The following is a 23782-nucleotide window of genomic DNA, read 5'->3' on the forward strand; positions in this document are numbered from 1 at the left end:
GATTATTAATAACCAATATAGCTGTAACACTTGTTTATACCTTATGGACCACACCAATTTTTACATTTCCATTTTCGTCTTTTGATTTGGCAATAATTTTGGGCATAACCTATGAAACTGAAACAATTTGTATATTTGGTTTCATTTTGTCTCTGGCCAAAGCTTTCTTTCTGTAACAAATCCAAAAATACACTTTTGTTCCACCTTTACCATTGCTAGTTTTAAAACAACTTGTGTAACTGTAGATACAGTGCATCCAGAAAGTATTCACAGCGCTTAACTTTTGCCACATTTTATGTTACAGCCTTATTCCAAAATTAATTGAATTAATTTTTTTCCTCAACATTCTACAAACTTTACGCCATAATGACGTGAAAGTTCGTTTTAAAATCTTTGCAATTTATTAAAAATAAAAAACACATGTACATAAGTATTCACAGCTTTTGCTCATTACTTTGTTGAAGCACCTTTAGCACCAATTACAGCCTCAAGTCGTTTTGAGTATGATGCCACAACCTATTTTTGGGCAATTTCTCCCATTCTTCTTTGCAGTACCTCTCAAGTTTCATCAGGTTGGTTGGGGAGCGCCGGTGCACAGCCATTTTCAGATCTCTCCAGGAAATGTTCAGTCGGGTTCAAGTCTGGGCCACTCCAGGACATTCACAGAGTCCGCCCGCAACCACTCCTTTGTTATGGGGGCTGTGTGCTTAGAGTCGGTGTCCTGTTGAAAGATGAACCATCCTCCCAGTCTAAAGTCCAGAGCACTCTTGAACCAGTTTTCTTCAAGGATGTTTCTGTACATTGCTGCATTCATCTTTTCTTCAATCCTGACTAGTCTCCCAGTTCCTGCTGCTGAAAAACATCCCCACGGCATGATGCTGCCACCACCATGCTTCACTGTAGGAATTGTATTGGCCAGGTGGTAAGCGGTGCCTGGTTTCTTCCAGACATGACACTTGCCATTCAGGTCAAAGAGTTCAATCTTTGTTTCATCAGACCAGAGGGTTTTGTTTCTCATGGTCTGAGAGTCCCTCAGGTGCCTTTTGGCAAACTGCAGGTGGGCTGCCATTTACCTTTTACTGAGGAGTGGCTGCCATCTTGCCACTCTACATACAGGCCTGATTGGATGGTTGTTCTTCTGGAAGTTTCTCCTCTCTCCACAGAGAAACGCTGGAGTGCTTTAAGAGTGACCATCAGGTGCTTGGTTACTTCCCTGGCTAAGGTCTCCCTCAATCGCTATTTTGGCCAAGTGGCCCACTCTAGCAAGATTCCTGGTGGTTCCAAACTTCTTCCATTTACAGATGATGGAGGCCACTGTGCTCATTGGGACCTTCAATGCTGCAGACATTTTTCTGTACCCTTCCCCAGATCTGTGCCTTGATACAATCCTATCTCAGAGGTCTATGGTCTTCATGGACTTGGACTTCATGGCTTTGTTTGTGCTCTGACATGCACTGTTAACTGTGGGACCTTATATAGATTTATGCCTTTCCTAATCATGTCCAATCAACTGAATTTCCCACAGGTGGACTCCAATCAAGTTGTGGAGATATCTCAAGGATGATCAGTGGGAACAGGATGCACCAGAGCTCAATTTTAAGTGTCATGGCAAAGGCTGTGAATACTTATGTACATGTGGTTATTTTTTATTTTTAATAAATTGCAAAGATTTCAAAACAAACTAAACTACTTTCATGTTGTCCTTATGGTTTGTAGAATGGTGAGGGAAAAAAAATAATTTAATCCATTTTGTAATAAGGCTGTAACATAACAAAATGTGGCAAAAGTTAAGCGCTGTGAATACTTTCTGGATGCACTGTAAAAAAAAAAAGTGCTCGTTTTATTTTAATTAGTTATTTTAATTTGGCCCCTTTATTTAATTTGACCCACACTACAATTTTTTTAGTACAGAGTGTGGCAAAGTTATTTAAAAAGTTTTCAAGTTTATTTATTCTGCTTAACCACTTCAAGTCCAGACACTTTCACCCCCTCATGTCCAGGCCAATTTTAAGCTTTCAGCACTGTCACATGTTAAGTGTCAATTGCTATACCCATATGACATTTTTATCATCATATAGTTTTCTTTTGGTGATATTTGACCACCACTGGGTTTTTTATTTTCTGCTATATAAATACTGCCATAATACTGACAATTTTTTTTCTTAGTTTTTGTTACAAAAGTAAATTTTTCTTTATACATTTAGGCCAGAATGTATTTTGCTACATTTTCTTGGTAAACATAACCCAAAACAATGTCTATTATTTAGTCTGTGTGAAAGTTATAGTCTATAAGTTATGGGATATATTTTTGAAAATTGATCAGAGACCCTAAAATTCCAGATGCTGGAATGACTTATGACAGTGATCAGGACGCTGGTATGGCGGTGATCAGAATGTTAGCATGAGGTATGGCAGCAATCAGGACACTGGTATGGGGTACAGCGGTGATCAGGACTTTAGTATGAGGCATGATGGTGATCATGGCACTAGTATGGGGTAGAGCAGTCACTAGGACACTGGTAATCAGGACATTAGTATGGTGTATGGCAGCATTATTGTGAGTGCTGAGATAGGTGGCAGGGGCTGGCTGCATTATTTATTAGGACAACGGGCAGTGATCAGGGACACTGGGGTGGCAGGCACAGCAGTCTGTGAGTGTAAATAGAGCCTGACTGGCTGCTGTACATTCACAGGCTGCTGCATCGGTTCGCTCTGCTCTCACACCAGAACCAATCTTTACTTTCACTTTCTAGTATTTACTATACGATTGCTGTGCATGGACACAACAATCACACCGTGTGATCACCCAGACACAGCAGTAATGTGATCTGCTTTTTGCGGAAAACATACTGATTGCCAGGCTCCCAGGTGTGCGCTCTGTGAGCCACGCAGGCGCTGACAATGCAGGCTGACATACAGATACGTTAGCCTGCATCAGTTAAAGCAAAAAAATTAATTAAAAATGTTAAATATTAATGGCAAAAAAACTGAACTCTAGGATAAACAAATATTGCCTAAATCCAAGAGGCTCGTGTTTTCTTACCTGAGTCTTGGCGACGTGTGTATTTTTTCCAAATATGTAGAATAAACCAGTGTAAACCTTGTGCAAATGTTTGTACAGGGTGAATTGTCTTGTATCCACTCTTCTCTAGTGTAGCTCTCTTTTGGAGCAGCATTGTGGGAAATGGTCCCCCCCCAAGCAGGATATTGCACTAAACCTGTAGGTAAATAAGATAACCAGAACCTTCACTCACTGGAAGAGTGGGTTTGATAATAAAGTTGGCAGCACCTCCACCCAACACAGAGCCTCTGTGAACAGGGAAATTCTCTTCTTGGGAAATTAACCAGTAATCTATTCAGAGTAATTGGGAGCAGAAGAACTAGCACAACCAGCATATAACATTAACCATATAAGTATAAAGATGCATGGCCGTATCAAAATACAAGCTTTATATAATAAAAGATTAGTAATAGTACATACATCCAAGTAATATCAGCAAAAGTCCTGACGGAACTGTGCACATATTCCTAGGGGATATATTTTGTTATTAATAAAAATACTTCCAGATGAATGTTGCAGCAAAGTTCACTTACAGGGGCCCTTGAAGATGATTATGATGCAGTGTCTGTCTTGAAGCCAAAGACCTGAATATAAGATCAGCAATGATGGGGAGATCCTAGAACCTTTGTCCAACGAGCCTGGAATGCAGCGTCGCACCAGCAGGAACTGTGGTGTGACACTGAAACTCAGAGTCAGCCCATCTAATCTGCATCTGAACCCGTAGTAGCATCTAGTCTGTCATGCAACCAGACCTCTACCTACCAGAAGTGGCCATCAGATGCCTAACCTGATTCTAGCCTATGCTGGTAAATGAGCCCAGAGCTAAAATCAGAAGGGACAGGCTTAACAAAAAGAACTGCATCTAAACTCTACTGCAATAGACAGGTTTGTCTACTAACACGCAGCAAGGTAACCACTATACACAGCGTATCACAGGCTTAGTTATCTGGTATGATACATGTAAGGTAACATAAGGATAGATATGCTCTCTCCAGTACACTGTCTCCGCTCTGAAAAAAGGAGCGCTTGCCTAGTAATACCTGCTTCTGGTCTGGATTCAACAAAAGCTCTTTCATGGATAAGACATGTGTCTCAGACTATCTCTCCTCATTTCCTACCTCTTGGAGCTCCAGCCCAACAATAGGAAGTGCTATACTATACATAATTAATTCTGTGATAAGCAGCACAACTATTTACAAATACAAAAAGTGTGTGTGTGTGTGTGTGTGTGTGTGTGCACTGCTACTTTTACAAGTTAATAAGTAGATTTAATTTTATATTTATAGGTTTTGTGTCTGGCGTTCTGCTTTAACCTCCTGCTGACCATGTAACACATGTGTGCTGTGGAGGGTGGGCCTTAATGCATATGTATTCATAGGGTCCAAGATTTCTGTGCTGAGACAATTCCTGGTCTCCAGTTATGGGGTGCTGGCAAGACAGACTACCCATCATGACCACTGTAACATCCAAACATAGGGTCCACTTGATCGGGAAGTCCATTCCGCCTCCCCTGATGAAAGGATCACTGAGTGGGGGGGAGGGATTAAATTATAAAATACAGTTATGGTTACTGGACTGTGTGAATTATTTAAAATTCAGGAACTTCACTAAAAAAAAAAAAAAAACTCATGCCCATAAATAAGCTTTAACTCTTTCACTACCAGATGCTTTTTTTGCACACATTTTAGGCTTGAAGATTACACAGAACCCCCAAACATATTTTCTGAAAGCAGACACCCTAGAGAGTAAAATAGTAGTAATTCCAATTTTTTATGTCACACGATATTACCGCAAAAGGTCTAGGAAATGCAAAATTTCAGTAAAAAACACACTAAAGTGAATTTTAGGGCACATGCATGCAAAAAATTACCCATATTTTTGTTAAAATAAAAAAGACAAGGTTTCATTGAGTAAATGGATACCCAATATGTCAAACCTTACATTTTTGTGTGCCTCTGAAATGGCAACAAACTTCAGTACCCTATATTTCTATAGGTGACATTTCAAATGCCCCCTATAACTCATTCGTTTAGTGTTACAGAAGAGGTCTTGTGCTAGAATTATTGCTCTCATTCCGGCATGTATGGCCATATGTAAATTGTGTATCACAATCGACGTTTTCACATGTAGGCAACCCCCAAGTTTTTTGCAAATAAGCAAAAAAATATTTTTTTTAACTATTGGTGAACGGTTCTTTTTTAAAAGACCCTGTATTTCTACTCTGGATGTACTGCAATGCAGATCGCATTGCAAAACATTCCTTCCCAGCTATGCTAGCCGGGGAAAGGGACATAGAAATGATGTCATACACATTGCTTTCTGGGTGACAGCAAGAAGGGCAGGAGAGCAAACGTGTCTGCTCTCCTCCTGCCTGCACCCACCATGTCACTCCCAGGCCCACAGATGGGCAAGTAGAACCTGGAGTACATGGCGCAGGCAAATGCACAGGGGAGGGGCACCATTTTCTTGTTCACCACAAAAATTGTGCTTTATGAATGGCAAAGCACAAAGACAGGCTGGAAGCAAAACACTGCAATTTCTGTATCTTGTGTTTTTCACCCACGAGATATGCATTGATTATGTAATTTCATAGTGCAATGTGTCACTCTGTATGCACAGTCTAGCAGAGTAAATTTTCACATTTCTGTGTAAGAGGTTTCAGTTTGTGTTCATACATGAGGTATGTGGCATGGCACCACACAGGTTAGTTCTCACACTATAGACAGAGATCATGCACTAACATTTCCAGTGAAGAAACTACATATCGTACAATCCCTGGGTCTCTCAGTCTAAAGCTAGTGTGGGCGAGAGCTAAAACAGTAATAAGATCTGACACAGATACAATCAAACAAGCAATTAAAGTGGTATTAAAACCAAAATCAAACATTATATTGCAGCTTACCAGTTCTTCGATGTGAGGAATGCTTTAGTTTCCTTTTTAATTATGTTTTCTTTTATTTTCACCTGGTGATCTGGCCAGTAAATCTGTTGTTTTTCAATAGAGCAAGCTGTCTGCAGATGTAGCAGTTAGAGGAATGAGACAAACCATGTAACACGAACAGGGGTGTTTGCAGTGATCAGATTTTATGTAAACCTTTTTATCCAAAAAGGAAAAAAATGTTGCTGTAACTGCTAAAAAAAAAAAAAAAAAAAAAAAAGGGTAACTAGAGTTTTATGTATCTAAAACTGCTAGTACATCTAACACTTCCCTCCCCCCAAATTAACAATACTGCTGATTAATAATGCAGCCACTACATTTAATGATTAGTAAACTGCAATAGATTCAAATTTTTGGTTTTGGGTTTAACTCCACTTTAACAGAGAAATCCCTATGCAGTGTTTCATCACATTAGCTCTCCCACATTTGTGATGGAATACAGAGGAAAAGGCAAGACTTGCACTTTGCTCTGTGAGACCCAATACAAAAAGCCTACAAAGATCTACTTCTGTACAATGAGCCTGTCAATTGTTTTGTTTGCTTAATCAGTGCTGCCAGCCGGCAACACTGATCACTGTATCCTGACAGCGAGGAACTTTCTGCTGTCAGAAAACAATAGCTCCATGGGAGAGATGGGGAAATCAAAATCACTTTTTCCCCATTCAATCCACTTATTGAAAGAATAAAAAAAAAAAAAAAAAAAATGCATCAATTATGGTCTGCCAAGCAGCCGGTTCACAAACTATATGCGGATTGGATGCAGTTTGAACCACATCCAATCCACATGACATGTGAAATAACATTACTTCCTATTGTGCCTGTTCACATATGTCCAGTGCACTGGCAGATAGAAATCGTACACGACCCTTTTTTAGAGCAGTGTGGTCCGGTTCATGTGTGGAGTACAAGCTATCAACTTTTAAGGGAACCACTTCTAAATCACACGTTTGAACAGGATAAAATCCTGACCTGAACCGTTGAACTGTGTCAATTAGCTGTGAAACCTGAGCTTCAATACGCACCGCACATGTGTGAATCAGCTCTTGCAGGGAGAAAAAAAAACAGATTATTCCCTTTGTACAAAGCCCTGTGCTGATTGTCAACAGAGCGGTGGGCTGTGACTGGACAGCCAATCAGAAGACCTGCTGACTAACTCCTGCTGTGTACAATCACAGCAGGAGTCGTCGGGGTGGGGGGCACTCACATGCATGTCTTATGCCCTGAAGAAGCCAGCAATGCTAGGTTACTGTACCTGTATAGACTACCCATCCACAGTACATTGCGGGTGGATGGTTTGCAAGCAGTTAAAACCCACTTCCTAGATGCCGCATATATGTTACCCAGTCAGAAATGTGTCAGGAAAACATCCCAGCCTTTATGGGTAGCCAAACTATAGCCCTCCAGCTCTGGTGAAACTACAGATCCCATCGTGCCTCTGGAAATAACGCCTGTGAATGTCAACTTACAATGGATCATGGGGCTCATCGTTCTTCAATAGCTGGAGATCCAAAAATTGGTTATTCCCTACTTCATATCCACACAGGGAGCACCAACACCTTGATCCAATCACCATGGAAAGGCAGATGGCATGGTCCAAGATCAGGATGGCCAACTTACAAAATCCCAGCCTTCATGGCCGGAAGGCTTTTTAGGTTTTAATCCTTCAATTTGCATGGCCTAAGGTGTGAATTGTCAGAATGCCAAAGTGGAGACATTGGGGTTTTCCTTACATGTGTTTGTGCATTTTTGCAACATTTGAGCTCTGTGCAAAGTTCTCTTGCAAAGTGAACATCCTATTTGTCTTTAGTAAATCGATCTCTCCGAATCAAAGTTTAAGGCTATCAAGATTGAATTTGTGGCTGTTCAAACTACTTGGCCTCTGTGACGGAGGCATTTTTTTGCTCTTCAGCACTGCACTCTTTAACTGGCAATGGCTCAGTTATGCAACACTGTACCCAAATGAAATGTAATTTTTTTTCCCCCATACAAATATAGCTTTATTTCAGTGGTATTTGATCACTGCTACATTTGTTTATATTATAAAAAAAATTAAGACCAAACATTTTGGAATTTTTTTTTTTTTAATAACTTTCTGCTACAACTGTGATAGTGTGGCAATTAATCTGGCGCCAACTGACCCAGTGGGAAGTACACTAATGGACATAAATAGTGACATTAATACAGTGATCAGATATAATTATTATTATACAGTATTTATATAGCGCCAAAGGGTTTGCTCAGCGCTGTACAATAGTAAGGGGGACAGAACATGAGACAAGACAGAAACAATACAATACACGAGGGGTTCGAGGGCCCTGCTCTTTCGAGCTTACAATCTAGGAGGGAGGGGAAAGTGGTACAGGAAGAAATGGCTGTGGGGAATGAAGTGGTGGGAGGAGTGGAGGAGGTCAGCTGTTAAATGAGGGTGGGGTAGTCTTCCCTGAAGAGGTGGGTCTTCAGGGTGCGCCTGAAGGTGATGAGGGTAGGTGACAGTCTGATAGATTGGGGTAGGGAATTCCAGAGGATGGGGGAAGTCCTGGAGAAATCCTGCAATCGGTCGTGGGCGGAGGAGACCAGGGAGCTAGAGAGTAGGAGGTCCTGTGAGGAGCGAAGGGCACGGGTAGGGTAGTATTTGGGTATCAGGTCGGTTATGTAGCTTGGGGCAGCACTGTGAATGGCTTTGTAGGTCAGGGTTAGCAGTTTGAATTTGATGCGCTGGGCAATCGGGAGCCAGTGAAGGGATTGGCTGAGGGGGGTGGCGGATGTGGAGCGGTTGGTGAGGTGGATGAGTCTCGCCGCTGAGTTCAGGATCAACTGGAGTGGGGATAGCGTTCGTTTGGGTAGGTCAGTGAGAAGGGAGTTGCAATAGTCCAGGCGTGAGATGATGAGGGAGTGTACGAGTTGTTTAGTAGTGTCTGGGGTGAGGAATGTACGTATCTTGGAGATGTTGCGGAGGTGGAGCCTGCATGATCTTGATAGCAATTGGACGCGGGGTAGGAAGGAGAGGTGTGAGTCCAGGGTGGCACCCAGGACTTTGGCAGGTGGGAGTGATGGTGGCTGTGTTAGTAGTGATGGAGAGGATGGGGGGGGGGTGCGGGGGAAGACCAGGAGCTCTGTTTTGGACAGGTTAAGTTTGAGGAAATGGAGCGACATCCAGTCTGATATGTCGTTCAGGAGGTGGGCGATGCGGGCGGAGATTGAGGGGGTGAGGTGGGGGAGTGGAGAGGTAAATTTGTGTCGTCGGCATAGAGGTGCTAATTGAAGCCGTGGGAGTGTATTAGTTTGCCAAGGGAGGAGGTGTAGATGGAGTAGAGGAGGGGTCCGAGGACAGAGCCTTGGGGGACTCCGACAGAGAGGGGGAGGTGGCAGTGTTATAGGTGACGCTGAAGGAGCGTTGGGAAAGGTAGGAGGAAAACCAGGAGAGAGCAGCGTCCCTTATGCCAAGGGAGTGCAGTTTAGTAAGGAGGAGAGGGTAGTCGACCGTGTCGAAGGCCGGAGAGGTCAAGGAGCAGGACAGAATAGTGGCCATTAGCTTTGGCGGTTAGTAGGTCGTTGGTGATTTTAAGTAGGGTGGTTTCGGGGGAGTGCAGGGGACGGAAGCCAGACTGTAGAGGGTCAAGGAGGTTGTTATCAGTGAGGTGGGCGCTTAGGCGATTGTAGGCCAGACGCTCAAGGAGCTTGGAAGTGAATGGCAGCAGGGAGATGGGTCTAAGTTTGTTAAGGTCAGTGGGGTCAAGGGAGGGTTTTTTTGAGTATGGGGGTGATGTGCGCGTGCTTTATAGGGGAGGGGAAGTGCCAGTGGAGAGGGAGAGATTGAAGATGTGGGTGAGGGAGTGAATGATGGAGGGGGGGGGGGGTGATTGAAGTAGCTGTGAGGGGATAGGGGGCAGGTGGTGAGGCGGGATTAAGTGAATATAATATTGTACATTGTCGCTGTACTAATGAAACTGGCCGGGAAGAGGTTATCAAGGGGCAATCAAAGGGTTAACTGTGTGCCTAACAAGTGCACTGTGTGTGTACTTTGAGCTGCTTTTACTAAAAGATATTACGTTTTTTTTTCTCCCTGCATTGCATGGAGAGGAAACAGCCAGATTGGTTCACTGTGTACAGAGTCCTGTGTATTTGTAAACACAGGACTCTGTGCTGTAATTTGAAACGGCTGATCAGCAGATCTCAGCCATAATCATTGGCTGATACCTGCTGACAAAAATCACGCTGTGTCCAACTACAGCACAGGTTAGCAGGGGGAGCACACATGGCCGTCCCAAACTCAGAGGCAAGCTGGCAACGTTTATTTACATTACTGAGTCTGCAACCACCACCCGATCACAGTAAATCTACTGTGACCAGGAGGCAAGTGGTTAAATATAGACACAAAAACCACAAGACAACATTCAGAGGGGAAAAGAACAGAGTGATACAGTCATCCTGCATGTAGCTGGCATTTCAGAAAAGGATCTTTAACATTGCAGCCCTGTGTCCTTCAAGCCCAGCAGTACACCTAGATAGAAGCTTATATATCCAAATGACCCAACACACAAACCCGAGTAAAATCATTTGGTATATGTAGAGCAGCCTTGTGCAGGGAGGAATGCAAAGACCTGTACATGGAGGAGACTAAGCAACCTTTCAACAAAATGGCCCATCATAGGACAGCAAATACTACAGGTCTAGACTCAGTTTTCCTACACATAAAATGCCATTTTATTGTCAAATTGCAGAGGTAGAGACATTAAATTTACACCTTAAGCCAGTAAATCCCAGCAATGATGGGGTTATGCAACTAGGTCAGGGCAGTGCCATAATTTTCACACCTCCAATCCTGTTCTTGGGACAACATCCACCTTTCCATAACAATTGGCTCAAGGTATTAGTACTACCTGTGTGGATTAAGGACTGGGCAATTTTTCTTACACTCATAACTGAAGGGGCTTGGGTAATCTAAGACATTGCTTAAACTTTGCAAACAAGTCTAGTTCTATGTGACTAGATATATAATTCAAGATACATATGCTGCCCACCTTCAGAATATGCTACTTGCCTGGCCAACTTTTAGGTCAGTTATTTGAGGCAAATAGGCAGCAACCAAAGTAAATTATATTGATTTGCTAAAACCAAATAGGAATTTTCCCTTAGCTTAGTAAATGAGGTGAAACTCTGCTGACTAAAATGCGTTTTTTTCTCCACTTGCACATGATTAGGTATTTTTTGGAAAGTGAATCTTCACATTTACTTAAAGTGTTACTAAACCCAGGACCCTGCATTCACGATATCTGGTCTCCCACAGTACACAGAACATGGAAGTGCAATTATTTTAGTAAATATAAACTGCTAAATACCTCTCCGCAACAGCAGTTAGAAGTCACAAGACTTCTCTATCAGTGTTCAGCAGAACACTCGTTAAAGCTTGTGGAAGTTTTCATTCACCCCTAATTGTTCTATGAGGCTGCAAAACTCCTGCCCTCTGTTTGGACAGTGCTCATTGGCCTTGTGCTGATCATATGCACTCTCCCAAGAAAAAAACCTCTAGCAATACACACCAAATTGATCATGTGCAGAGTGACTCCACATGATATAGGTCTTATCAGGAGATAACAGGGGGACACTGGAAGAAAAGGATCAGAGAAGTCAGGATCAAACAGCATTTTCACACAATGTAGAGGATTAACCCCTTAGTTGCCACAGTGAGTGTGGGCTTAGTAACACTTTAAGGGCATTTCCCTTGCAAAGGGAGCAGCTTATGCAGCTTTAGTAAATCAACCCAAATGTCTGAGAAAATAGAAGATGGAAAGATAGCATAATGCTCAGACAACTAGCATTTCAGGTAGAGCTGAGCAATGGCAGCATAAAGGATAAGTTCACCTTTAAATAATAAATAATGCACTTTTTTTGCAGGTAAAAAAAATGTGCATTTACCATTTATTTTCTTAGGGGCTCGTACAGCATTGCAGTCGCAATCAGCAGAACGTGGGTGCAATGTCATGTTCTGCAGACTGCCAGTGTAACTGCTTGTACCTTCAATACAGGTAGGCAGGCAGTTAATGGATTCATCCTGCACTGAACTATGAGGATGCTCACCAGCGGCCTTGCAGTTCTTTGAGAACTACAAGCTGTCAGCAGCAAAGGCCATACTCTTCAAATTGTGATAGCAGGTGCGGGCAGAAATTCTCCAGCCCGCTGTCTTGGGTGGAGGGGTGGGGATCTGCTGGAATGGAAACATGTTACATGTTCCCAAAGATGAACCTATCCTTCAAAAAGGGTTTCCCTTCATACAGTTTTTTTGGGTTGGTTTACCTATGGAGACCACTTCTAAGTAGCAGGCTCCTCAAGGGGCCTTTTTGCATTTATATCCATTATTCTATTCTGTCGCCCAATAGCCTAAAATCCAATGTAAAAAGAAATTGCCACCAGAGCTTGTATAGGTGCCTCTGGCAGCTGTGTCTGTCCATTGGCCATTAATATGATGGATACCATCTTAAGACCATCCCACAAGGCTTTTTGCAGAGCACCACAATAACAAAAGCACAAACCTGTGTTATTATTGCTGCAAGAAGAAACACATATAACTTCTATAGGACTTGCCATAACAGTATGTAAAAACCAGAAATACAATGTAGAAGAAAGATTTATTTATAGGTTTTTTTTTTGGGGGGGGGGGGGGGGGGGAAGTAATGTATGGTTGTTAACTCCCAGACTGATTTCAATAATAACATTTAGTACCCATTTCATCACAATATAAACAATAAAACAACTACAATGTTTGTATAAGTGGACAAATATATTTAGCTCTAATGGGCAAAAAAAAAAAATATATACTTTCAGGAAGGTACCAAAACTTTGATTTGTAAGAAAGCACCATTTGTCCTCCTAGAAGACCTGACAATATAAATAGTTAAAAACCTGCTACATAGAAAACTACCATTTTGGAATCAAAGCCCATATTCAGCAATGTGAGTGTGTGTGTTGCTTTTTGATTCACTAAGCCAAACCAATCTGACTACATGCCTACTACAGGTCAGAAATTTCTAGTATCAAAACCAGAGTGTTACATAACTACCAATAGCTCATATTTCTCTCAGTATGTTCCCTTTATAGAGAACCAGTCTTAATCCACTTATGCAAGACTTTAAATATTCAATTATTACAGTTATGCAAGCTGAAAGTCTGACGCTCCAGAAGTCACTTCAAGTCTGACATTACTTACAGTCTCCCTGCATCTGCCCTCTTTTATTATATCTCAGTGGTTTATATTGCCCAGTTTCTGAGGTTTATAAGGACAGGCAGCTGACAAAGCACAAACTGTTACATGACAGGTGACCTCTGACTCTTAGGGCTCGTTCAAACACTGGGGTTGATTTACTAAAACTGGAGAGTGCAAAATCTGATTTAGCTGTCCATGGTAGCCAATCAGCTTCTAACTTCAGCTTGTTCAATTAAGCTTTTACAAAAAAAAAAAAAAAAAAAAACCTGGAAGTTGATTGGTTTCTATGCAGAGCTGCACCAGATTTTGCACGCTCCAGTTTTAGTAAATCAACCCCCATGTGCGGTGGCCTGTATTTTTCTGCACTGGATAAACATGGGTCACTGCTAGGGCATGGAGAAAACCATGGTTTTGAATTTGCTCTGTTCACACTGGTTTGGTGTGCAGTGCGGTGCCATCTGTGGTGCACTCTGCCCTAAGCTAAAGGGTCTTTCAGAAAAAGCAACAACACTAAATAAGGGGGTCAATATGAATATTTCATAAGCCTGCAGAGCTACAGTTTAGGAAAGAATATTTAGATTGTTGCATAGGCCTAGTGATGCCTGAATCTTTTTGACATTTCAAAATGTACTTTTTCCTTTTCAGGTTCCTCCCCAGTGCTTTTACAGTAAAATGTGAACTGATGCCCCATAGCCACTGTTCAAAATATTCTTATCCCCTGCACAAGTGCTGTCCCAATTGAATTCAGTAGAAATTCCTATATAGTTTTTCAGCTTGTTGAAGGTTTTCAGTCATGGAAGGTGCAGGAATGATAATATTTTAAAGTGTAGCCGTAGGCTACTGCGCATAATCTGCAATGACTGATGGGGAGATGGAGTGAAAGTATATTTACAATGGAGTAGAAGGGGCTGAAAGTGCGCTTATCCTGCAAGTGGTAATTTTACAGGTTACTTTAAACACACAGCCTTTATAAAATACTCATTTAGAGCTTAGTTTTACCATATACCAGCTGTAAAACTGTCTGGAGCATCTCTATGTTGTGTGTATTTAGAAGTTACACCACCAAGAGTTATTTCTGTATCCATTTTCCAGCATGCTGTTAAATCTCTCCAACTGAACTTTCAGCTTTGAGTATAGAAACAGATCGTTTCAATGAGCAGGCCAAAAGTAGCACAGTTCAAGGGGTACAAAGCAGTGGCATCTTGTGCCCTGCAAACATTTTAGGTAAAGGGCAGATCACATACTCTAAGGCCAGCCTTAGTTAACTTACCTGTATATTAGCTTAACCAAGAAAATTAAACAACTAGAATTATTCAAGGAAGTACAGCCACGAAATAAAAATATGCATTAGATGAATGAATTCAATCTTCAGTCGGTATAGGTTATTTAAAATCTAACAAAGCACTTTTTAAAAAAAAAAAAAATTGGATAGAGTGGTGAGAGGTTAGAACTACTGTCAAGTATTAAATTGCTGTCTGCATCTCAATTAGGGCGATTCACTCTCCAACTGCCCTGATCCTGAATGCTGGCAAGGGTAAATCCAAAAGGTTTGAGTTGGCACCAGAACAGGAATCGAGGAACCTTCCATTAGGGATACTTGTTCCTCTCCTGATTTTCTTCATACTGAAAAGATACAGAGTATACATAACAGGGCGTAAAGGATAAACCCTGTAATGACACAGCCCAATAAAAAAAAAAACAAAAAAAAAACTTTACAGGATGACAGCAGTTTTAACATTCCCTTACTCGATCCAAAACAGAAAAGAAAAATTTGCTTCAGATATACTTTACAGCAGATCAATAAAAGAGCAATTCTGATTTCTTACTACAAGTTACCATATTTTGCCTCACTGAATAGGCCCTGATATAGCTGATCAGAACACAAATAGAAAAAAGGGTCCACATCAAGTTTATCTCTCTAATGTATTCAGTTTACGGCTTTACCATTAGGCATTAAAAAAGAAAAATATGCAATGGGGGGGGGGGGGGCAACACATGTACATGCTTTGTCTGTTTATGTCATTTGCAGCCTAAAACAGCATTAATTAAATATTTTTTTGATTACAAAGGCAAATGCTTTTACATTACCACAAGATATACACAAGTATGAGTCAAAGAAGGTGCATGCTTTATACAGTAGTACTATGCACGTTAGCAAAGTTATAAAGAATTCTTGTAACTTGAGGTTATCTATAAAAACATGCCCCAATGGTATATACTGTTATGGGAATGGAGATCAACAATGGTTACATTTTAAAATGCTAATTAAAAAAGGCACATTATTATAGTTCTGAGCATTTTAAACAACACTAGGGATGCTATACCTCTCAGCTGGTTTGCCTAAAGCTAACCGCATATATAAAAATGTGATGTAACATGCAGCAATGAGCCAAATGACAAAGTCTTTTCATAAACATGCACGCTCAGATTGGCATATCCTGTATGTTTATGCCTTTTAAAGATGGGGCTTGAATAAGTGAAGATCACCTTATATCTGTAGGCAACTTAAGGCAGTCATGAAAATGCTCCTGGGAATAAGCGAACAAAAAGGCACAGTCTGTGCGAAAACTTTCATGAGCAAGTTTCTTAAATCATATTTTTGCTAACTGATCAACTTCAAATAAAAGACACCCCCCTTCCATTTTAGAGATGGGACAACTGATTTAGAATATTGATAAACTTCAAAATAAAAGGTTACATTTCATCAGAATCAAGTCATACTATTTTTGCTGTATAAATATGTCTTTCATTAAAGACTTAAAATTATTATTGTCAAAGCACTACCACAAATCCAATTTAGTCATTTCATATTGGTATTGTGAAGAACTAAGGTCATCGAGGACAGTATTTGAAGAACTAACCTGAATATTCAACTTTACAGCAGTGTCCCAGCAAATCTGAAGATAGTGACAAAAGCACGACCCATCATCATAGCTTTTCTGACCAGTTCTGAAATTTGCTCCAAAATGTAAGTTAACCGTTTGACCTCTGGAAGGTTTTACCCCCTTCATGACCAGGGAATTTTTGGCTATTTAGCACTGCACTACTTTAATTGGCAATGGTCAAGATTTTCTACTTTGTTATATAATAGGCAAAAACCGGAAAAACAAACTTTTTTCATAAATTTAGTCCGAAATGTATTCTGCTACGTCTTTGGTTAAAATAAAAATACCAATAAGTGTATATTAACTGGTGTATGTGAAAGTTATAGCGCCTAAAAACTATGCTATATACTGGAATTTAAGCAGCTATAGACGCAATACTTGTAATGTCGGTAATCAGCAACTTATAGCGTGACTGCGATAGTGTGGCAATCAACGCTAACAGAAATTGCCTACGAGACACTGTCACCAACGTCGCCAGTGGCACTAGTACAGTGATCAGATATAATATTGTACACTGTACTAATGACACTTGCTAAGAAGGGATTAACATCAAAGGGGATAACTGTGTGCCTAATAAAAGTAACATGTGCTGCTTTTACTCACAGATCTGGTTGGTTTTTTTCTCCCTGCTTTTCAGGGAGCAGAAACAGCCAGAATGCTGAACATTTACACAGTTTTGTGTGTTTGATTGGACACAGACGATCAGTAGGTTTCAGCCTAATTCACTGGCTGAAACCTGCTGCCAAACCCATGCTGTGTCCATACACAGGACAAATCAGAAGAGGTTGTGTGCACCCGAAAACCTGGAAGCAGGAGGTGACTGACATACATGTACGTTGCCGAGTAATTACATAATAGCATTTTGAAAGAATGACACACACCACATGCAGGAAAAGTTTGGCTGTGCTGAACAGTCAGCAAATTAAAAAATCAGAGGCCTTTTTGAAAGGTCTTTGGGGCTAAATCATTAAAGAAAAATTAGATTAGTATGTGAAAGTAGGAGATCTACTGGCAGCTAACCAATAGAAAAAAAATATATAGCTATTACAAAATCTTGTATTTATTAGCTGTATGGGGTTAAAGAGACACGGAGGTCCATTTTTCTTTTCTTTAAAGTATGCACATTTTTAAACTGACATTTTATTTTTATACAAGCTTTCAAACTTTTCTAGCTAAAAGCACCCAAAACAGTGGTTTAGCAAAGCATTCTGGCTTTTTTACACAGAGCACAGCAGTGCCCTTCTTATTGAGACGGTTTCTCTCTACTGAAACACCATACAAAAGCAGGAAGAAATTAATTACTCCTCTAAATTAGCTCAATGTAATTTGAATTTTGCCACTTAGCTTTGTAAACAGCAGGTTGTTTTCTGCCAAATAGTTAAAGCTCAACTCTGGTTAGAAAGTTCTAATTGTAAAAGTAATTTCCCACCTTTAACCAGTATTAGCTTCTTTTTGCATACAAAGCTGCAGCCAACTATCAATCTGGTATTGAATGCATAATTTCCAGAGCTCAGTTTCCCTATTAACCTATATGCAAGACCAGTGGTCACTGTGCCCGCTCCTTCCCCAGGCCACTGGTTGTGCAACTTCCTCAATGTAGTTTATTTCAAAATAATTGTAATAGCACTCCAGGTCTGTCCTGTCCACTCTCACTGCCTAATTTGATCTACAGACCATTAGAATCATGGTCTTGTCCTGCTCTCAAATACATCATCCCTTGACTGACACACCTCACTCCTGCTGGAAGGCGATGTAAATGAGCAGTGTGCAGTAATGTGGATGTAGTCAAAAGGCTATGACTTGTATACTTTGAACTAGCCAAAATCCTGCCCACCATTAGGCTGACAGCAAGCTACAATCCTCATTGCACAATGGGAAGTAGTTTGTTCCAGTTGTCCTGCACAATGATGTTGGCATTTCAATGATATCACCTCCAGATGTAAGGCATAGCTGCGTTTTTGCTTTCAAACTGATGGAATTATGGAGCATAAAAAAGGTAATTTACTTAGAATATAGGTAGGTAAAATGAGAGAGAAAATGAAAAAAAAAAAAAGAAAAATCAAATATTTATCACACTATGCAAACATGGGAGTGTGCTTATGGTATGTGTGTCCTTAAGCACTTCTGTGCCTGCTGCCTTATAGCTATGTATCTGCAGTGTGAGATCTAAGGCACTACTTGTTATGACTGCCAGTCACAGGAGATTTGGTGATGTCACTAGTATGCTGCCCACAGTTTTCCTTGGTGGGGGCTCTGACATGTGGAAGGAAAGCCCTAACTAGCAAGATGACCCTCTCCACACAACAGTACATAACAAGGCATGATAAGGCAATAGCTAGGAAAAGACCACAGGCAATACTGGTGACTAGTCATTATCCATCTGCTTGTTATTTTTGGGCACAGGTTCCAGATTTGAGATCCTTAAAGTGCACAGCAAGTAAATGACCTCCATTTGTTGATCATTTTTTGAAGTATTTAACTGCATTGGTCAAGTCTACCATTGTGCTGGGCCATAAAATAGTAAAAAGATGAAAAACATTAAATAACATCATAAGAAAAAGTTGAGGACTAAGTAAAAGTTATGTAAAACCAGTTGCATAGGAAATGTAAATATATAAGGCAAAGCAGGTGTTAAGTTAAACATTGTCAACGTGTAGATGTGTAGGGCACAATGGTGTCAAACATTCTATACCTGGCTATTCCAAACAAAAATCACAGTATTGTGCTAGCACTAAAACGTGTATGGCAGCTTTCTCAATAAAACATAATTAGATATTTTAAAACCTTAACTGCTTAATATCACTGTAAAGTCCTGATCAGTGTTATTAGCACAGCAGTGCTTTTGAAGTACCTGATTAAATATTAGTCTACCTTCTGTATGACAAAAAAAATGCTAAAATAACTGCAGACACCATATGCAAGATAATTCTATATAATCACTCATCTCTCTCAGTGAAAAATCTGACCCTGCAGAATATTCACCAATAGCACATGAAACTATAATATTAAAAAAGTGACTAGCATAGCTTTTGGCCATCCCACAAGTTCATGTCACTTCCTACACTTTAAAGCTGAAACAAATGGCTTCTGAGGAGATGTTTTAATTGGATAAATAAAAATACTGACATTATCATTTAAAGACCACAAACCACATATAGGCAATAGTTTGTATTAAAATACCAATAAGTAACATTCAAAAATATATTTTTTAAGCCAGCAGTCTTAAATTAGATTTAAGGTTATGCAGCTTCACCACAATGTAGTAACTGTTGAATGTGACTAAACTATGCAGTTAAAGTTTTGGTTTTACTACTGAGTATTTTAAAAATTAATTAAAAAAGAAATTCTCTATTTGGAAAACAATACCAGTAACTTTATTTACCAAGGATAGAGAGGATTTTAAAACATAATATTCAGAATCATTGTACTTCTAGAAGCATTGTACCAAAGGGTAAGAGCAGTACCAATAGTGTAGAAAAATGATGATAAATACCGAAGTTTCATAGCTGGTCTGCTTGATTGAGCTGCATTGTATAGTGTTTAGATTCCCAATCCCAATGATGTCTCACATGCAGGGTAGATTAATCAGTGCCTTATTATTACAATTTATCTACTTGTGTGGATAGCCACTGAACATACACGGTTAGTGAAACTAGAGGACAAAGTTTGGGAAACACTGGACCAAAGATTTAGCAACTGTAATACCTCAAGCAGTAGTGTGCTTGGATAGCTTGGGTAGATAAAATACATATTTAAAGCCCAACAAGCCTACAACTGGCTTAAAGCCAAGTCCACCTTTGGCAAAAAAAAAAAGCATGTTAAAAAATATATTTTTTGCACAGGAGTCTGAAAACCATTGCAATTTTGATAATTGAATCATGAATGCAATGCTCTTGCTCCTGAAGACTTTTTCTTCAGCTGCTGTACCAGGTGTGGAGAATCAGCCTGATGCAGGTTTAAGAGGGGGTTATTTGTAGAGGGCAGGTACTCTCTTCAGGCCTGTTTATTAACCAGCTGATCAGAGAGGTAGGATGATGACAGTTTTGCTGTCTGCCATAAGGAGCCCTGGATGCAGCCTGGAAGTCTCCATAGTCTGACTCTGATTTGCTTGCTGGGAGAGCTTGCCTTTAATGGGGACTTTAAAATACTGTGTGTGCTGTAGCTGGAATGCTGAAAGTTATTCATAAAAGACTGCATTGTAGAGATGGAAAGATTTACCTGTCTTGCTTGAGCTGAATCTGAAGACTTGTCACTTCTGTTTTCTGATAAAGTGAATTTTAAGTTTACTGAACTGTCTGCCTGTTTACCTCTCTAATCCTGAAACACAGTACAGGCCTTCAGTTACAGGGCTCAAGGATGTTTCAATAGATTACAAGTGTGGTGATGCCACAGCACGTATGCTCCATTGAGAACTATAAAGTCACTCAGCTGTGATGGCAGATGGGAGGTGTATTTTTTTTTTTTTTTTTTTTAAATGCACAGATTCCATGCATAGTTGTGCCGATTTCAAACTTTACAGGGGCTGATGGAGAGAAGCACCTACAGCTTCTGTATCAGGGGAGAAGAGTGGTCTGAGGGTGAAAGGCTGCAGCCTGACCACAGTTTGTTACACACACGAACATGAAACATGCTGAGGAAGGTAGAGTTAGCCAAAAAACAAATTTGCTGAATTGGGGGCTTAAAAGGTTCCCACAGATAATATGCAATGGATATTCTTTACAAAGCATGTATTACATACCCATACATTCACATCCTGCGAGTACAGCACAGGTTTATATACTGATGTGACATACAGCTAACACTGGAGAGCAAAAGGAATCTGTGGGCAATAATTTATCTGATGATGGTATCCAGAAGATGCAATTTTTAATCCTCTATACTCCATACAATGCTTGACAATTTGGTCTGAACATGTTATAATTATCAGAGGGCAGGTATCTAATAGTTGAATGGCAAAAGGTTCTCAAACTTTTTTTTTTGGAACGTTGAATATTATAATCAGACATTACACAACATAGCCTGTTGGTGATGTTTAAAAAGAGGTTTAACAACATCTAGCCCTTCAAAATCAAAAAATGGGAGACATTTACAAAGAGAAGCAATTTGCACATTAAAACATAATTATATGGAGGTAGATCTCCATTACACTTCTTGAATGTTAAGTATATAAATTCATCTTAGATGACCATACTTGACAATATTTCTATTTTACATTCTTGTGCTAAAACACAACGCTTTGTAAATCTCCTGCAATATATATGGATGTGACTTAATATTAAAATAATCATTCAAGAACATGAAAATGTGCGAGATACAACCTATTCATAGAGGTTGCAAGGAAATGGGTAAAATCCTGTAATAAGTATAGTCTGTATGCATTTCCAAAACTAAGCCTTCATTTAGGGGTTGTAGAGGACTCTCTAAAGAATTGCCTATATGTCACTCAGATCCTTTACCTGCTCAGGAATTCAGCTAGTATATGATATCATATATGAATCATTACAAATATATTTTTAAATGTTACCAGCTTCATTGTTCTAAAATCAACTTGCAGGTTTTGTGGTCCTTTAGTTACAGCAGAATGAAAACGCACATCTATCCTCAACACTGCAATTTTTGGGGAGGGAAAGAATAAAATTACATTTAATTACACATTTTTGATTAATGATATCCAACTATGTGATAATAACACAGGCTGTATAAAAAATCATTTTAAAAACGAGCACATGGTTCTGCAGTTTTGAAGACCAAGATAATACACTAAAGTCAGCAATGAACATTAAAAAAAAGGGAGGGTGATAATTCTGAAATCTAAAACAAAACTGTCACACAAATACACAAATTAACAAAATAAAAAAAAATAAAAAAAAAAAAAAAAAGCATAAAAGTCAAATCAGAAAATACAATAATTACAATTCTGTGTTTTGGTAATAGATGGCCGTTATGCTACCATTCACTGCAATGCATTAAGTGGCCAATCTACTATGTTAAAATTCTTATAGCTTTTAGTTGTATTAGTGTACGACATAAAACTAAAATGTTATCTGCGTTAATAGCAAAATGTGTTAGGAACAAGAACCATTGTTCGAACCACAAAAAGTGCATAAAACATAGTAATACTACAAAACATGGCTAAATGCGTTAAACAAATGGTCCTTGTTGGTTTCCCATGATAAAGTATGTACATTCTCATATGCGTGATATAGATTCCACAGTGCACCAGTCTCCTTCTCACCAAATCATCTGTAAAGTTCCTAGAGATGCGATCATTAGCACATTTTTCTACTTTGCACTGCTTCAGGGATGGCTTGCTTGTCATGATGGAAGAAGATTGTTCTTGTTAAAACCTCATTTGACACTCTTGGTTGGGGTTTCAGATTCAGTTGACTGTCTTTCATCAGTCCATGCTTTCCTGGTATTCGTCAAAGCGAGGGTTTTCTCCTTGTCAACTACAACGTAATCCACTTTCTCTTCTGCAGCACTGCTGCCAGAGCCACTGCTCTTCTTCTGCAGTTTAGAAAAATGCTGTTAGCTAATAGAATAAACTGCAGCCTTTTGAATGGACAAAATGAAGAAACTATCCTGGACGTAAAGCTGAAATCTAGGCACTAACCTTTAAAAAGGTAGCCTCTGACCCCTATAATGTATCTAACGATCCCTGCTGATCATACAATGATGAGGGGAGCAATTAGGGCAAGCTACATTTCATTCCTGATACGCAAGCTAGCCCTTGAAGAATACAATTTGCATGAACATTCAACAAACACTGCTTAAGTGAGTTGGCTCTTCCTTAGACTGTTTGGGCAGTTTTGTGGGCAACAGAAAGGGCGATAAGAAAGCAGAAAACTTTCCATTCATCGCTGATGCTTCAGTCAGGGTAGACTAGTGGCTTGGAACTCTGTGCTAGCACTGTAATGCTGCAATTACCCTTGTTCTGCCTATCTCTACACCTTTATCACTCCATTCTTCCATGTATCCAAACAGCACAGCTTTACATGACAACAGCCATTAGGTCTTTGGATGCTCTGTTACAATGCACCACAGCACACTTGCCAGACCCACATCAGTGCACGAGCATAATATGCACCCAGTGGTGTGAATGGGTCCTTAGTGCAGCAACACACAACATGCATTACCACAATGTGTGTAGTGCACATCTAAGTTGTGTGTGTGTTTTCTTTTTTTTAAATTTCTACGGTCACCAGGGGGTGAAAGTAAAACAGTCCCCTGATATTGAAACTACTTTTGAGTTACTGAAAGATTGAGGACAGTTCCTTAATCTTATTCTCCCCTGCACTTACGAATGAATAGCCAAATGCTCAGTACAGAACCCTTTATTTACAAGCTACAGCTGTGCTCAAAAGTTTGCATACCCTGGAAGAAATCAAACAATGTTGGCATTGATATTTAAAATATGACTGATCTTGCCAAAATGGCTTCATATGATCACTATCCTTTAAATAAGACAGTTTTTTTTAAAATTATAACAGAAAACACTCAAATGGCCCTGATCAAAAGTTTACATACCCTGGAATGTTTAGCCTTGGTACAGACACACAAGGTGACACACACAAGTTAAAATGGCAATTAAAGATTAATTTCCTACATCTGTGGCTTTTTCAATTGCAAATAGTGTGTGTATAAATAGTCAATTTATACAGAAACAGTGTTCTCGAACGGGAGAGATTCTTCCATCA

The 23782-nt window shown here is 39.9% G+C and overlaps 1 protein-coding gene across 4 annotated transcripts in view; it reads right to left on the reverse strand.

Moving 5' to 3' along the window:
* Positions 1-8061: 8061 nt before the first annotated feature.
* Positions 8062-23782, reverse strand: part of GAB1 (GRB2 associated binding protein 1) — a 116556-nt gene continuing 100835 nt past the window's right edge. For all 4 annotated transcript variants that reach the window (XM_089670501.1, XM_089670503.1, XM_089670504.1 and 1 more), the window contains one exon: positions 8062-22592. In XM_089670501.1, the coding sequence (XP_089526627.1) occupies positions 22434-22592 (159 nt within the window). In that variant the 3' untranslated portion in view covers positions 8062-22433. The remainder of the gene's footprint in view (positions 22593-23782) is intronic.

The sequence above is a fragment of the Staurois parvus genome, unplaced genomic scaffold (assembly GCF_062004578.1).
Source record: "Staurois parvus isolate SC_StPar_1 unplaced genomic scaffold, SC_StPar_1.0 ptg000090l, whole genome shotgun sequence".
Taxonomy (NCBI): Eukaryota; Metazoa; Chordata; class Amphibia; order Anura; family Ranidae; genus Staurois; species Staurois parvus.